Source organism: Gracilinanus agilis, chromosome 6 (genome assembly GCF_016433145.1).
Source record: "Gracilinanus agilis isolate LMUSP501 chromosome 6, AgileGrace, whole genome shotgun sequence".
NCBI lineage: Eukaryota > Metazoa > Chordata > Mammalia > Didelphimorphia > Didelphidae > Gracilinanus > Gracilinanus agilis.
The window spans coordinates 278,952,839-278,969,762 of record NC_058135.1 but is presented as its reverse complement, the minus strand read 5'-3'; the positions used below and the strand labels follow the sequence as shown (position 1 = coordinate 278,969,762).

The window sequence follows — 16,924 nt, the reverse complement described above, 5'->3', positions numbered from 1 at the left end:
TAACAGTGACCCAGAAATAGAATGGGCGGCCTAAAGAGGTTTACAAGAAAAGTTAGATGAATGACAATTCAGATTGGACTTAGTGGCCCTTGAGGTCTCTTCCAACTTCAGGTTCTATGATTAGATGAGTTCCAAAAGGGAATGATGAGGAGAGGAGTGGAAATCAGCACAAACTTTACGAAGGAGGTGACGTTGGAACTAGATCTTGAAGGACAGACGTGTATTTCAAAAGGTGAAGATGACAGGGCCGTGCTCCTATTTGGGGCCTTTTCAGGCACAGGGAATAGTGTGAGCAAAGTCAAGAAAGAATTGGGTATGTACTAGATCCGATAGCAAAAATTTCAGTGGGCCTAGAGTTTAGCATGTGAGATGCCTCATTGAAACAAACCAACAAGGTCAGCAAGAATCAGTCCATAAAAAAAAATAACAGTCCCACCTGGCTTAGTGTATAGTTGGAAAATCTTGAACCCCTGGAACTGCGTTACCCAAACTTAAGGACGTCGCACTAAATTATCTCTGAGATCCCTACCAGCTCTGCCATACTCTTTCCATTTCAAGGCCAGAAATATCTCCACCGCCTTAGGTAAATGTCTTGCATCAGATGCTCTTATTCACAGGTTGATTAAAGGAGATGAGAATGTGGATGATTAACAGTCTTCCCCGGGGAAAAATAACTGGACAATAATCAGGTGGTAGACTCAGCTTAGCAAGAATGTGACTTGAAGCCTCTGAATGGGAATATTTCCAAGACATGGGAGAGATTCCACTGTAGATGGGACCTGCCAAGCCCTTTCCAAGCTTACCACACATTAGACTTCTTCACAAACTCTGCATCTAGCCAAAATGGTCTGTTTCCTTTCTTTGTACGTGACCATGACCACTTTGCACATCCTTCATCTTCTATAGTCTGTCCCCCATTCCTGGAAGGCATGTTCTGGCTGGCGCACTCTCCATGGAATGTGGGATGAGCCTGTTCCATGACTACACCTGAGACATACTTTGTCCTCTTGCTAAAGAACATCAGATTCAATCAGACACTTACAAATCATCCCTCCCAGCTGCTTCTCCCATCATCTTCCACATGAGGTGGGAAAAGATTTGACTGATGGGCAGGAAGAGGTGATGATTTAATTTCATCGGGTAGATATTGTCCAGGCATTTGTCAGCTGTGTTCATCTCTTCGTGACCCTGTTTGGAGTTTTTCTTGGCAAAGATACTCGAGTTATTTGCCATTTCCTTCTCCAGTTAATTTTACTGGATGAAGATGAAGAAACTGAGGCCAACAAAGTGAAATAACTTGCCCAGGATCATACAGCTAGGAAGTGTTTGAGGCCAGATTTGAACTTAGGAAAATGAGTCTCCCTGATTTCTATCTACTGCATCACTTAGCTGCTCTAATAAAATCTCTAATAAAATAAAATTAAAACTAAATCTAAAATAAAAATAAAATTCCTTCAAATCACACCTCATATACCATAGAAAGCCTATTGTATAGCAATTCCCCCCCCCAAATCACCTAGAAAACTTCATAGATGTGTGTACATGTGTATGTATATATGTAAGTATGTATGTATATGTATATGTATGTAATAAGCCCAGAGGAAAGGCATATCCTCTTTCACTAAGAGAACTCTAGTTATGGACACATGCAGACTAGATTCAGCCCTTGGGTATCTTGACCCCAAATCAAAGAATCAAGCTCATCTAGTGCTCTCTGATTCATCTACTTCTCTACCTTAAAGGAGAATTCTGAAAACAGTCTTTAAAATAAAACTTGTTTGGTCCAAGTCTAAGATCTTCTCAAAAGGAATTAACGGGGTCCCTTCTACAAAGATACTCATTACGCAAAGTAAACCAGGCATAGGACAGTTATTTACTTTATCACAAAAGGAATGCTAAGACACAAGACTCAAATAGGCACACTGGCCTATAATGATAGCACGATAAAATAACCCATAATGCCTGTTCTACTCCCCCCGGAAGCTGAAACTTAAAACATGGAGCACTTTGTGGAATTGTTCAATAGTTATTCTTTCACCTCAGCTCTGAAGCTCCGTCCCTAGACCTTTCAACTTCCTTCTTTCCACTTCCCTGGAAGTCCAAGGTAATATTGTTGAATCCCCAAGGTGGATGTTTAGAAGGGAACAAAAGTGGAAGTTGTCTCTCCATGTAAAGTTTAGATTGGAAAAATGAATGCTGAAAATACATGTAATTGGGAAAAGATAAAAAATAAAGTTTATTAAATGAACACCTCTTCCTGCCCATCAGCCAAATCTTTTCCCACCTCATGTGGAAGATAATGGGAGAAGCAGCAGGGAGGGATCATTTGTAAGTGTCTGGTTGAACCTGATGTTCTTTAGCAAGAGGACAAAGTATATATCTCATCAGGCGTAGTCATGGTACAGGCTCACCCTACATTCCATGGGTAGGGCGCTAGCCAGAACATGCCACTGACAATAGTCAGAGTGTAGACAGCCATTGCTCTCCTACTCTTACTCCATGGGCTGGCTGCTGTTACATATTCATAGCCATTTCCCCCCAGAAGAATCTGAGCTCCTGGATTTCAGACCGTTTTGATTTTGTCTTTACAAGGGGGCAGCTGGAGGGAGCCAGGATTGCCTAGTAGTAATAAGAGTAGTAGTGTGTTTATATAGTAGAAATTTATAGTGGACCCAATCAGAATGGTCTGGTTCTGATGGTTTTATCCACCTTCAACCGGCAACATTTATAGGAAATAAAGTCAGGTGGAAGTGACCCAAGACTGAAGCTTGGCAGGACAAAATTATAAAGAGGCAAGGAACTCAAAAAGACAGTATTGAATCCAACTGGTTCACCAAGGGAACCCAACACGGGAGAGCGACTAGTACGGTCACTCTGGACAGTACAATGATGGTCTGGAAGAGGACTGAGGATTTGAGGGTTTGGAGATCCTGGAGTGGATGAAAAATAAGGTTTGGTATGGCAAAAGAGAGGGGGAGGAGGAAAGCCAATAGATTATATAGGCAGAGGAAGGAATTTCAGGGTTCTTAATCATGGAGGTGGTACATTTGTGGGTGAGTGATGATGAGAAAACTGAGAGAATTGGGGCAGAGGGGAATTAGGTGATCTACACTGACTCCCATCTTCTGACTCAATTCCGAAGCTAATTCAGTTCTCTTTCTATCCAATTATGGGTCTAGTCCAACTTCTTTCTCATGAAAAAACAATTTCATTCAACTGAGAATTGGGAGAAAACTATATTGATTGTCTGAACCTAGCCCTTCATGTCTGGGAAGTGGGATAACCTCTACCTGCTATTCTGAGATGTTTCACTAAGGACTTAGTTTATGCTGACCAGAAATCCACTCAGATCCAAAGATTGATGCAAGGAGTTTTCTCACAATTGTACATCTCATGTAACCCATATGTCTTAACTGAAAACTGACCCTGGTTGTTTACAAGTTCCATTGATCATTTACAGATACTTGGGAGGAGTGGGACACATCTTTTTCTGAATTCATGGAATTGGACCTGTTCGCTCTCCCTCTCCCAATTTGGAAAGTCCCTAATCTTTCATCCAGTTAGAAATCAGATTACCTAATGTACTGTTTGTTTCCTTTTAATTAACTGGTCCTATTTAATTGTTTTTATGTATAAAAGTCTGTCTCCTCCTGTATTCAAGATCCAGCCTAAGCTGAGGTAGGAGGTCTGCACACAATTTGTTAGGCCATTGGCACACACTGATCAATAAATTGAAATGTTCAGAAGCTCAGACCTTTGTTTCCTCAGTCATTTCATCTTTCACCTGCCATGATGTTGTATGTGGCTGAGGTGGGGTGGAGGAGTATGCCATAGGAAGTAAGTTGACTCTCTCTCTTCTCCTCTCTCTCTCTCTCTCTTTCTCTCCCTCTCCCTCTCCCTCTCTCCACATAGTATGACAGCAGGCTTTGGGGAAGAGAGAAAGATCATGAGCCAAGAACTGTCCCAGATATCTGAAGACAACAGCTACCAGGATTTTGACTGGGTATAAGTTGTGGGTTGTTTGGACTCAGAAGGAGGAGAGGTTACTGACTGGTAGTGGTAGGAGAACCTAGAAGTGGCAATGGGAAGTAAGGAGCACTCTGATCCTCCCCAACCAGTGAGCCAAGGGGAATGAGTGAAAGTGCATCAGGAATGCCCTGCTATTAGGAGGAACAAGGTCTAAGTGAGAATGAGAAGATGAAAAGAGGGGAAAGGAAATAATTTAATATGAAAGCAAAGTTGTTGCCCAGGGAGTGGGTGGCCATTCCAGAGCAGGCACAGTAGAAGGGCTGGTTATTATTTGGTTGGGACTTTCAGGTGGGTGCATTGAGTGGGGATGGGAATAAGGAATTGGGTAGTGGCAGGTGGGGGTTTGGATGATGAGTTCAGAATCTCTGGAATATGTATGGCATGACCAGGTGGGAGTTTGTTCATCATTAAGTCAAAGATGCCTCTCTCATTCCCAGCAGATCAGGCAGGAGACTGAAGGTATGTGGTCAGATGGTGGATCTCTGTTGCTCTTCTTTTCCCTCTGGCATCCCTACCTTCTACTCAGACCTGTGGCCAAGAACAGACAACAGATGGGCTCTGAAAGGAGCCAAAGCCCACCCTTTTCTTCTTGCAGGAGACTTACTCAGCAAGAAACAATGGGTCCCTGGTCAGATGAAGGCCCTGATTTCTTCTCTTCTGCCATCTGAGCCCACGGGGTCTGCTTAGCCTGTCAACTTCTCTCATGGACTTATGCTCCTTGACTCCTTCAGTTGCTGGCTTTGGATTGTCTGATCTCTGAGGCTTCTGGTCAACTTCTTAAATCAGAGCCACGTCAATTTATTAAATGCCTATTTCTGCCAGAGATGACAAATAATTCCCACATCGTGGGCCCCAAGCAGTTGTTTGGTGCAGAATTTCCTGGCGATAAACTCCAAAGTCCTGAAAAGCGTCAGATTTGAGCTAGCTTCTGGGAAGCCAAAGGCAGCAGCCATCTTCACAGTCAGGTCTTTTGCTTTTGAAGGGCATAGTTCACATCAGTCCTCTCTGAATTATGTCTTCCAATACTTTCTCTGAAGAGCTGCTTTCTCTGTTTCACACAAAGACTCCTTTTTTTAGTTAAAGCAGATTAAATGCCCATCGAAAAAGGAGCAGTAATGATAGTAGTAATACTAGCATTTCTGTTGTGCTTTTAAGGTTTGCCGTAGGCTTTACTATCATCTCATCTGCTCCTCGGCACAATCCTATATTGCACAATCCTCTATTGCTATTATCATCCCCATCTAGCAGATGAGGAAAGATGAGTGTTGATCACTCCTTCCATTCCCCCTCTTCTCAGAAGCAGGTTCGCTAGTCTCCTCCATGAGGGGAAGGCACAGTAGTCAGGTCGGCTCACTGAGCAGAAGGCTCATATGACAAAAACAAAGGAAGGATTGTCTGAGGACTTGGGTTTCAACCCGAGTTCTGCTAACTCCCTACGTTTGCCACTCCGGGCCCCGATGTACCAATCTGTTAAAAAAAAAAAGTTGCCCTCTACAATTTCAAAGGTTCCTTCCAACTTCAGATCAAAGATTCTACCTCACTTCGCACTCAGGATGAGAGAAGTCCTTAATCCCTAGTCTGTATTACCACCCACAACTGGTGCTCTGAGTTCAAATAGCTTCCACTCATCTAAGAAGAATTTATTGTTTCCCTATATACCGGAGGAGTGTACGAAGCTCAAGGACAAGGCTGCTTCGTCTGTTCTAGCGTGAATCCCTTTTGTTGGTCAGTCTGGCAAAGTCGATGGACCCCCTTCAACATAAATCTAATGCATAAAATCAAATACACAGACTAGGAAAGTAATTATGCTGAAACCATTTTTTTTATGTACAGACTTTCAGGCTCAATGGACGCAATAAAATACAAATGCCTCTCTCAAGGAGATCACGTTACTTAGCAGGGGAACATGTACATTAAAGAGATTACTTTTCATTTCTAAGTCATTTCTGGTGAAGAGGACCACAGCAACTTTGGGGAATCAGGAATCTTTCTATAGAAGATGGCACAAGCTGAGGAGTTTCTGAAGGAAACTTTATTGTTTCGACTTTGGGTCTTTTCAGTTGTATTTGACTCTTTGTGATCCCCTTTGAAGTTTTGGCAAAGATACCAAAGTGGCTTGTCATTTCCTTTTCCAGTTCATTTTACAGGTGAGGAAATAGGCAAACAGGGTCTAAGTGACTTGCCCAGGGTCACAGAGACAGTAAATGTCTGAGGCCAGATTTAACTGAGGAAGACGAATTTTCCCGACTGGTACTTTATCCACTCTACCATCTAGCTGCCCAAAAGGCCTGAGGTGTCCTCAAAATCAGCAGCTTAGGAAGAGACAGCAGATGGAGCAGCACTGGGCCTCTCTCTGGTCAGGAAGACCCGAGTTCACATATTACTTACTAGCTTTGTGACTCAGGGCAAGTTACTTAACCTCCATTTGCCATAATCACTGAAGAAGGAAATGGCAAACCGCTCCAGTATGTTTACCAAGAAAACCCCACACACGACCATGGTTTATGGGGTCACCAAGTGTCCGGCACAACTGAATAACAGGAAGGAATGCATTTTAGGCATCAAGCAGTCTGTACAGACGCATAGATGGAATATGGAAGGTCAGGTAGCAGGCCGCCTTAGCTACAAGTATTTGGTGAAGAAGGGCAGAAAGCCTGAAAAGGTAGGATGGAGCCAGATTGTGACAGGCTTAAAATACCCAATGGGTGCTTGTGTTGTGTACTAAAGGTGAAGGGAAGTGAGCTCTCCTGGCTTCTGATTCTCCCAACTTTGCCACCTTGGCTCAGTTACCTCTTCCTCTGGAAACTCCTCGCACTACCCATTCAGTTTCCTGTGTGTCTTTCTCTAAGCTCTTGGAGGGCAAAAGCTTTCTTTTTGCTTGTATGGTATTTGCATCTCCTACAGGTAGTAAGGTACCTGGCACACAGTAAGCATTCATTGTGGACTCTACTGTCATCCTATCTTCTATCCATCAGAGCAGCTTTCAGCTCTCATCTGATCTCCAAGCTCACAGCTCTAACCTTTTAACTTATTATTGTACGCCTTAAACTCAAGATATTATTTTTAACCCAAACTGTCTTCTCTTCCTAATTTCCCCAACATTAAAGGCTCCATCCCAGTCACCCAGGCTCAGATCCTCAACTCTTCTCATTCCTCATACCCAATCTGTTGCCAAGCCTCATTGATTTTAATTTCTGACATCTTTTTTTATACTCCCAGCTCTCCTCTGACACTGCCACTACCCAAGGGTAGGCTGGTCCTCATTAACTCTCACCTAGACAATTGCAAATAACCTTCTAATTGGGCTCCTTGCAGCAAACCTTTCTAGTCTAGTCCATCTTCCATGTCAAGTTAATCTTCCAAAATTGTAGATGTTGACCATGTCATCTCCTTTACCCCTTTTCAATAAACCAATGGTTATCACCTCCAGGATCAAATACATAAAATGGTCTATTTTGCTCTTAAATTCCTTCAAAACTTTGCCCCTTCCTACCTTTCCAATCTTATGTTATTGCCATCTAAATACGCAACAATCCAGGAAGAATGACTTCCTCCTCAGCTCCTGACTGCATTTTGGCCGTCCCTCCTGCCTAGAAGGTTCGTAATTTCTCTCCTGGCTTCTTTCAAGTTTCAGCTAAAAATCTACCTTTTCCAAGAGGCTTTTCCCAGTGTCTCCACTTCCCACCCCAAGCATCCCCCTTTAAAGATTGCCTCCAATTTGTATGCACATAGTAGGAACTTAACAAATACTTACTGGCATATCTTGACATATCAATAACTAATCTTCTCTACCTCACAACAGTACCCATGCACACAACTATAAGAGTTGCATGTACCCATTTCAGATAGGTAAGGGGAAAAATCTAAGCATTCTCAAATAGCTATGGCTTGCTCATTTATTTTAATAATACTCCAGTGCCTCATTGGAATAGGTGTCCCCTTCATTCATAATACCTTTTCATGCAGCGGGATTTCTTTATCCGTATTGTCATTCTTTGGTCGCAGCAACTCATTGTTATTACTGAATAAAGGAAGAGCAGGTGATTTGTGAAGATCTCAGAAATGATCAGTTTTGAGTAAAGAATAGAATAAAAGCATTAAAAGACACATAGGAAGCAGGTAAAAGGATTAAGCCCAGCCATGTTAGTCCCTACAAACTGAGTACCAAGATTAAAATGGATACTGTAGAATTGGCTTATCTAGATAACTTTTGACCACTTTTCTTACTGTCTACCCTTACCATGAGTCACTGCCATCTTCCTTGTTTCATTTCTCCTCTCTTGTGGGTTCTCTGGCAACCTCAGCCTCTCCACACTTTCAGTTAATCAGCATATGCACATGGCCTCCAAGCTCATCTCTTCCTGGCTATAGTTTTATTTCCACCTGAAAGTCCTATCAACTTCTCAAACATGCCCCAAACTGGTCACTCTCCACCAAACCCTTCAAAATTCTGCCTCTCACCCAAAATAATTTCAAATGAGAACACCTTCACCTCCACCTCGCCCATACACAAATCTTTGAAATACATTTGCCCCTTCTCCCTCATCCTCATACCCAACTTTAAACAGCAATTGGAGAGCACCATTGGACTTAGATGTCTTCTAGAAATGATGCTAACGATGAACCCTAGAGGCTCCTCAAAACATGGACCTCAGAGGTGGAAAACAAAGCTTTTAAGAGAGTAAGAAGGGAATATATGTGGATCAAGGATGCTAGCTTAACCTCAACATTTTTCTTTTTGTATTGATTTATTTACAAGGTAAACCAACAAAGCTATAGCCAAATAGAAAAGTAATGAAGTGAGATCTATACTGATTAGGTTACTGTTCTTTTCCTTTTCTGCATGTTAGAAAGATCCTAATCTGTGGAAGGGAAGTAACAAAAATGCTTGGGGCAGTTGTTACACAAAGTTTTTTAATCAAGAAAGTCAAGATGCTAATCTATAAAACTGGAATTTGGGGCAAATATTCTTTTTGCTGCCAGATGCAGTTATCTACTTGACTTCCTCTTCGAGAATTTAAAAAATTCTGTGGTATAGCCAATGACAGGCATTTTTCATCAAAAGCTACTGCTAACAGGAAGCAAGATACAGGTTTCCAAAGTATACAAATCCTTTGAAGATGAAGCCTACACCATCAGGCAGCTCAACCCGAGTTCAAATCAGACACTTAGGCAGACCTGGGGAAAGGCACTGAAATTCTCCTCATTTTAGCTTCTTTATCTGCAGAAGGGGCATAACAACACTAACCTAGTAGGGTTGTTGTGAGGATTAAATGAACTAACAAGAGCACTTTGCAAACCTAAGGTGATATATAAATGTTAGCCATTATTTTATTAAGAGGGCACAGTAGACCCTTGGACCAGGAATAGCTCAGAAATCCTTTAGCTTATGCTATTAGGCATCATGGTGGCACAGTGGATAGGAGTACCAGGCCAAGTCAGGAAGAAAGAAGTCCTCTTTGTTAGTTCAAATTTGGGCTCCAACACTTATTAGCTGTGTGACTCTATGCAAGTCACTTAGCCCTGTTTGCCTCAGTTTCCTTATCTGTAAAATGTTTGGAAAAGGAATTGGCAAACCACTTCAATATCTTTGCCAAGAAAAATCCCAAATGGGGTCATGAAGGGTCGAAATAAATAAACAGCAAAGGAATTAAATATAACCACCCACCCATAATCAAAATCCTGGTGACAGAATGAAAAGTATCATTTGGGGAGCAAGTCCTATTAGCAACTTTAACACAAGAGACAGAGGGAGAGAGTACCATCAGTTCAGCTACAACACTTGTTTTGAAAATGAGAATTTGTTCCAACATATTAGCAAACTTTTTGAGCATGAGCTTACTTATACATGCTTTCTTCTGAAACACCATGAATGTAGGAAACTCCACTACTTTGACAGTAACTCATGAACTGCAACCTTTCCAATGCACATTTCTCAAAGTAGACTTTGGGTCTCTGTCATGGTAATGTGCCACTTTTACCGTATATACAACTGTATTGCATATAAAGTGCCATTATTGTACATGCTACACCATCTGAGTCCATCACACATTCAATTGGAGAGACCCTAGAAGTCCAGTTTAGCTGTATGCAGAAGAAGCCTGATATGATGATGAACCCCCATTCCCCCAATTCTACCATGTTGTAGAACTAGGGCTAAGATGAGCAACAATGTAGGGCCTCAGGTACCACCACTAATAATATTTCTTAACTAAAATATTATCAATTCTGTCCTTAACGGTGGGGGGGGGGGGGGGGGAGGAGGAGATATTCAGCTGGGTGGCTCAGTGAATTGAGAGGCAGGCCTGGAGAAGGGAGGTCCTCGATTCAAATCTGACCTCAAACACTTCCTGGCTTTGTGAACCTAGCCCTGACCACTCTTCTGCCTTGGAACCAATATACAGTATTGATTCTAAGAGGGAAGGTAAGGGTTTAAAAAAAAAAAAGTCACTGGCAAAGTTTTGGTTTTTTTAAACATTTAGGATTAACAACTTTTTCCCAGAAGCCCTACAGTTATTTTGTGATTTTGCACAGCTCATTGCTTTTTGGGAAAGCATGTATTAAAGCATAACGGACTGTACAGCTGAAAGAGTATTATTATCTCCAGAGTTAAAGGACAGGAGTTCAAATACCACCAGTGTTTATTACCAGTGTGACTTGGAGCCACTTAAAATGAGGGGGTTGGCTAGACAGCCTGAGGTCCCTTCCAACACTATAGTTTTGATCCTATAATGCTAATCAATGTAGAGAGCACATTTTAGCAAATTCACAATGTAGCTCTTAATTTTATGCTGTTTTAAGTAGTAAGAAGTTTAAGTGAAACTTGGGGCTATTCTCTGGAGATCTCAGCTATAAAGTAAATTTTATTCAAACAGCAAATATTAGCTAAGCATCTCAGAAGGGCAGTGTATCAGATTCACACGAGGGGAATCAATTCTCATTTCCTTTTAGCTGCTGGAGCTACCATATAGAGGTTTCTATTCTTTCCTCAAACATTAGCTCAAGTGTACCACATGCTTGCTGAACTGGGTTTGCTAGATTTGGCATCTTGGATTTTGGCCTTAATCTAGGAAAATGTTCTTGGTCTTAAATCTTCCCCAAGAGAATGCTCGTAATTTACCTAACAATATTGTCCAATTTGAAAATGACTTTTGGAAGCCCAGGCAAACACCTTTCTGAGAACTCAGTCTATCCCCTTCTTCATTTTTGCCCCAACTTTCCTTCAAATCTCTTATCTACCTAAAACTAGAGAATCTGACCTGGCTAGCTACCATAACCCTCCCCTTTTTCCACTGACACAAAAAGTGAAATAGCTAGAATCTGATTCATGGTCTTGAGAACATTTTTTTCTGATGTTCAGCCCATAGCCTAAATAAGATAACAGTAACAAACCCTGAAATAATGTGGTTTCCTTAAAATGGACCACTGAGAGAGGTAGAGGCAGACCTCTGTATTGTCATCTTCTATTTCCTGAAGCCCAACCCCTTTATTTGAACAAATCCAACCAACGGAGGCCTAACACTTTTAAACAGTAGAATATGACTCATCTGACATGGGTTTCAAGAAACTCACTGCATCATAGAAATAGGACTGCCTCGTTGAACTTCTCTGTAATCCTGCTATAACCTAGGGGCTGCAGTGGGAATGATGTAAGGCACTGAGAAACACCTGAGGCACCAGGCAAAACAGAGACATGGCTTGAATCAATGACTCAGAATTCCTTCACATACACACTTTAAAAATTTTATTTATATAAAAAACTCATTTGTTTTTAAAAGCGTTAACAAGAAAGAGAAAGGGGCATGGAGCAGAGAAGACATGTCCCGTGGTAGTGTTCGGTGGGGAGGTAGGGTTTTTGGTTCTTCTGGAATTGAGTGTTTAGTGTTTTATAGTCACACAAAAAATTTAAAAAGGTCCCCAAAGCCCATATCTGTACTGATACCCACAACCCCACCGAGAAAACAAAAGAGCACCAGAGGGAAAGGAAAGAGACAAAGGTGGAGGAGGGAGAGGGGGACCAAAAGGAGGCCCAGTTCAGGCCGGGACCCACTCCCCTCTGTGCAGTGTGCGTGCTCCTGGGGTCACCGAGAGAGCAAAAGGCTCCCCTCTACCAGCAAGGGGTGGAAGGAAATAGGGCCCCCAAGCTTTAGGGCAAGGTGGCTGGGTACTCCTTCCCAACCCAATAATCAACACTTGGGGGTGGTCTTCCAGTTTCATTGAATGTGGCCTTGAATTTTAGTGAGGGAGGAATAGGGTAAAAAAACAAACAAACCCAATCCACATAGCAGCTATCTCTTCTGCTACCATGCTCAAATGCACTGAGCTACAGAGGAGGAAGAGAGCCTCGACTTCCCAGAAACCCTTCAGAGATGATGTTGAAATTTGGGAATCTGGGGGTCATGTCTCACCACCAACCCCTGCAGCCCAACATTTTAAGATTTATCCAAGTAGGATTATTGCTGGAAATCCCAACTTTCACTGCTGGGTGTAAATATGTTAAGGCTGAAATAAAGGGTCATCTCCTCCCCCCAGACCAAAAGGACAATTTGGGTTCCTCTAGGCCCTAAGATTCTATTACTTGATCTTCTCTTAGCTTCAGTGGGGAAACAACAAAATCTAATATGCAAAATCATTGGAAATGAGGCTGCTTCGGCAAAGAAAGGCACATGGGGGGAGGGGACCACCCAGGCCAAAGGCACATGGGAGAGGCAAAGCCAGGGGAGCCCCCCTGCACAGAATGAGGAAGGGCGGGAGCTATGTACATAAAAATCCTTCTCTTAGCCAACCAACCCCCCAGGTAAATCGAAAGGAGAGGGGAAAGATAAAGGGGTTTAAAAAAAAGGCTTTAGAGCTTCCCACCTCAACTTCTGACCAATGCCTTATGTACATTCCTCCCTGCTTCCTAGATGAGGGAGTTGACTTTTTACGATCTCATTTCCGCCTTCCACAATCCTCCAACATATTCCCCCAAGAACATTCTCTTAACAGCATAGCTTTGATCCCCTTCCTAAGACTTCTGAAGCAGATGAGGCCATTACATCTGGGATAGGATGAGGAATGAAGGGTAGAGACAGACTCAACAGAGGGCGGCAGCTACTCACTAACAGTGAGTTAAAAAGTCAAAAATCCTTAGATGGTCCCTGCCCTGGAGAAAAGGTTTCCTATTCTGAAGGATCCCTTGTATGAGATACCTCCTTCCCCAAATGGAATGTGCCAATGTTACCAATATTCTTTGCTTCAAAACCAAAATATCCATTAGGAATAGGAGGAGGGAAGAAAGAATTCTCTTCTTGCCCATTTAAAAAAAATTTCCTTCCTCACAAAAAAAATAAAATAAAATAAAATAAAAAAATAAAGGAAAAATCAGTCAAAACATGAGAGCTTCTGATGGATATCAGATATATTGAAATCAACTTCTAATTCTTCCCATGGCTTTCAATGAAGAATCTCAAACTTTCTCCCAATCTCCATATAGGACCAGTAACTCTGGGGAGAGCTGGTAAAAGAAAGAATCTGCAGCAGTTTCTCAAGGCAGGAGAAATTGAGGCATCCTATGCAAGTGACTGAGTCAGACTCCTTAGGAGAAACCAGGGTCAGGGAGGGAAGGGCAGGCATCATTGGAAGAGATTGGGGCTGAGAAAAGGAAGGCAGCCACATAGGGCTGAGAGGGCAGGAGGCAGCCTGGCAGTTGGCACAATAGTCCAGCGAGGGAAGGGGTAGAATCATCAGTCCATTTCACCACCAAAAAATAAAAGTACATATATTATAAACCCAGATGAAGCTTGAAACAGTGGTGCTAAATCTTCTGCTGTAGGGAAAAAAGAGAGAAGAGGGTTAAAAGGGTTGGAGTGAAGATAACCAAGGTAAATCTGGAGAAAGGAAAACAGCACCCAATGGAGCTTCTGATCACCAGCTGAATGACCCAGCCTCCCAGGGGCATGATTGTCGCAGAATCCCCAAAGCACCATTATGGCCTGCGACAGTCTCAGGCCAAATCTGATCGGTATGATTGATCCCCTGCTGGCACACAAAGGTCTGATTTGAGAAGGACCTCACATGTGGTTGAGGGACATACCATGGGGGGATAAGACAACTGGTCCCCCTCATCATCCACAACCAAAACATCCACCTCTTCCTCCAGTGAGTCCTGTCCTTCCTCCTGCTGTAAACACATGCAATTTGTTAGTATGGAAAGTGAGATGACAGAAAGTCATGTTAGTGCATGCCAAACCACAGGTAGGTTTTAGAACTTCTGAAGTGAGCAGTAACACAACTTGAAAAGGGATGAACTTTCAGAAAATGGTAGAGACAGAAGGAAAGCATATGGTATATGGAGACTGACAGATGAGAGTGGTGTTAGTCATATAAAAAATGTGCTTGCAGCAATCTTTTCCCTATCTCTGGTATATCAGAGGGTCCAAGAAAACTCAAAATGAAGGAAAACGGATCTCTTTCTCTTAGAGATCTTATTGAATTTAAATAAGAGTGTCTGGCGAGTGTGCTTTCAAACAAACATAAGCTCCATAAAACCTAGAAGGATAAAAAACAGACTCAGATTAGATGGGCTAACAGGATCAAAGAAATATTTACCATTAAGGGTGTTCCTTTCAATGGCTCCATTTCACCCAGGTCTCCAGATCGGTCCAGTGTCCTGTTGTGGTCTCCCCTCTCATTCAATGTGGCATAATTATCTGAAAGAAAAGCACACATAGATGTACTATCCCCTGCTAGTACCTAATCGAATATTCATTGGGCCTTTTTGTGTTCTGTGCTAAACTAGACTGTTTCTGGCCTCAGTTTATTTGGGAAAATAAGACTACCTTAATTTAACAGTGAGCATTTAACTATATACTGTGTTGAATTGTTTTTAAATTATTTATCATAAACTATGTGATAGGGTTTAGGGAGAGGGAACTAGCAAAGCATCCTATAAGTTTAATTCAGATAGGCAAAGAGGGAGGGTGCAGCAAGCATAGGAGTCCTAAGAAAAAGAGCAGTGTTATACATAGCAGGAAAGAAATCAGCCTAGCTGGATCAGAGGATGAGAATGAATAAAAATGGGAAATGAGGATGGCCAGAGAGAATGAGGTCAGCCAGGGCCTTAAAAATTAGGCAAATGAGATTTGAATTTTATATTACCAGCAATTGGGAGGTTAAGTTCCCCACATGGAACATTAATAAAAAAGACCTCTATTATTTCTGGCCAGTTAAACCACTGGGAGGAAAAAAAAAGTTAAAATGAGAGAGTATAGATCTAGGTAGCCTCCCCCAACCCTGATGAGAAGCCCCTCTCCCTTATTTAGGAGAGTTAAAAACAAGAACCTTACCTGATGATTTGGTATTTGGGCCCATGCTGCTCATCTGAATTTCCTCCCTGTCAGGTTTTTTATCTAAATAAAAACAAAACGTGATTAAGTCAAAAATTGAGCACCCTAATTTCTGGCTGTCATTTCCCCCACTTTATTAAATGAAAGAATAATCCAAATCACTAACAACAGAAGTGCAAGTCAAAACAACTCTGAGGTTTTATCTCATATTCTGCAAACTGGCACAGATGACAAAAGATGGGAAGTATTGGAACTGTGGGAAGACAGGCACACTGATACATTTCTGGTAGCGCTATGAATCAGTGCTGCCATTCTGAAAGGCAATTTGGAATTATACAAATAAAGCGACTAAAATGTCCACTCCTAGACCTAGAGATTCTATTACTAGATTTATATCCTATAGAGGCCATTTATAAGAAAGTCTCCATATATACCAAAATGTTTATAGCAGTACTTACTGAGATAACAAAGAATTGGAAGCAAAACAGATGCCTATCAATGGGGAATTCTTAAATATACTGTGGTACATGAATGTAAGAGAATACTACTATGCTATAAAAAAAAAACCTAATAAGATGAATATAGAGAAACATGGAAAAATCTACCTGAACTAGTGCAGAGTAAAGTATGCAGAGTCAAGAAAATGTATACTTTGACCCTGGAACAACGTAAATAGAAACCTTCTCAACCCCGCCCCCCCCAAAAGTAAATGTCGCAAAATTATTGAAGACAAGCACATCTGAAAAGAAGAAATAAGAAAATACTCCCAACTCCATTTCCTTTGCAGAGGCTATAGGTTGACAAGTATTACACACTACACATTATTTCCAGACTTTTTGGATGAATGATTAACTATACCAAATTTTTCCTCTTCTTTTTCTGTAAAAAAAAATGCTATTTATTATATGGGATGGCTTTCTGGAAGGATGAAAAAGGTTACTTGAGGAAACTACAGTGAGAAAAAAAAATACCAACACTTAGACAATCATTTAGATCCAAGATTTTAAGGGGATATTCCCAAGAATAGAATTATTAGGTCAAACTAAGCCTATTCCTCTTTTAAAAATTCTGCCAATTTGAAATTTCACCAATAATGAATGAATGAATATATGTGTTTCTTCACAACCTTATTGGCTTGGAAGGTCTTTCACAGTTTTACTTTCATCAGTTTGAGTCAAAGTTGTTTTAATTTGTACCTCTGATTATTATTGAAGTTTAGCATGTTTCCAAGTGACAGCCTTGCACTTCTTTTGAAAACTGTCTGTTCCTATCTATTGACCATTTATCCATTATGCACTGATTTATCACGATTGACTATCATTAATTCATATGGAAATAGCCTTCACTATAGCTTAAAAAGCAATGAAAGATGAGGCCCCACCCCCACCTCACCCCCTATACCGAGTGCTAACCCCCTACCAGAGACTGAATGCCATGCTACCACCACCCCCTGCCCCAGGAAGGGAAGGAACACTCCTGTCAAGCTGCTGGGCAGAGGGGACAGGGGATGTGAAAAAATGTAGTCATGAAGGGTTCCTCTGCCCTGGGGGGGGGGGGGGGGGGGGGAG

General features: G+C 41.7%; 1 protein-coding gene across 14 annotated transcripts in view; it reads right to left on the bottom strand.

Moving 5' to 3' along the window:
- Window positions 1-11,758: 11,758 nt before the first annotated feature.
- CTNND1 (catenin delta 1) overlaps window positions 11,759-16,924 on the bottom strand; it is a 58,234-nt gene continuing 53,068 nt past the window's right edge. For 11 of the 14 annotated variants that reach the window (XM_044681375.1, XM_044681383.1, XM_044681378.1 and 8 more), the window contains 4 exons: window positions 15,357-15,419; window positions 14,620-14,720; window positions 14,105-14,191; window positions 11,759-13,837 (listed from right to left, as the gene is read on the bottom strand). In XM_044681375.1, the coding sequence (XP_044537310.1) occupies window positions 13,826-13,837; window positions 14,105-14,191; window positions 14,620-14,720; window positions 15,357-15,419 (263 nt within the window). In that variant the 3' untranslated portion in view covers window positions 11,759-13,825. The remainder of the gene's footprint in view (window positions 13,838-14,104; window positions 14,192-14,619; window positions 14,721-15,356; window positions 15,420-16,924) is intronic. The other 3 variants (XM_044681382.1, XM_044681384.1, XM_044681385.1) reach the window with 3 other exon arrangements.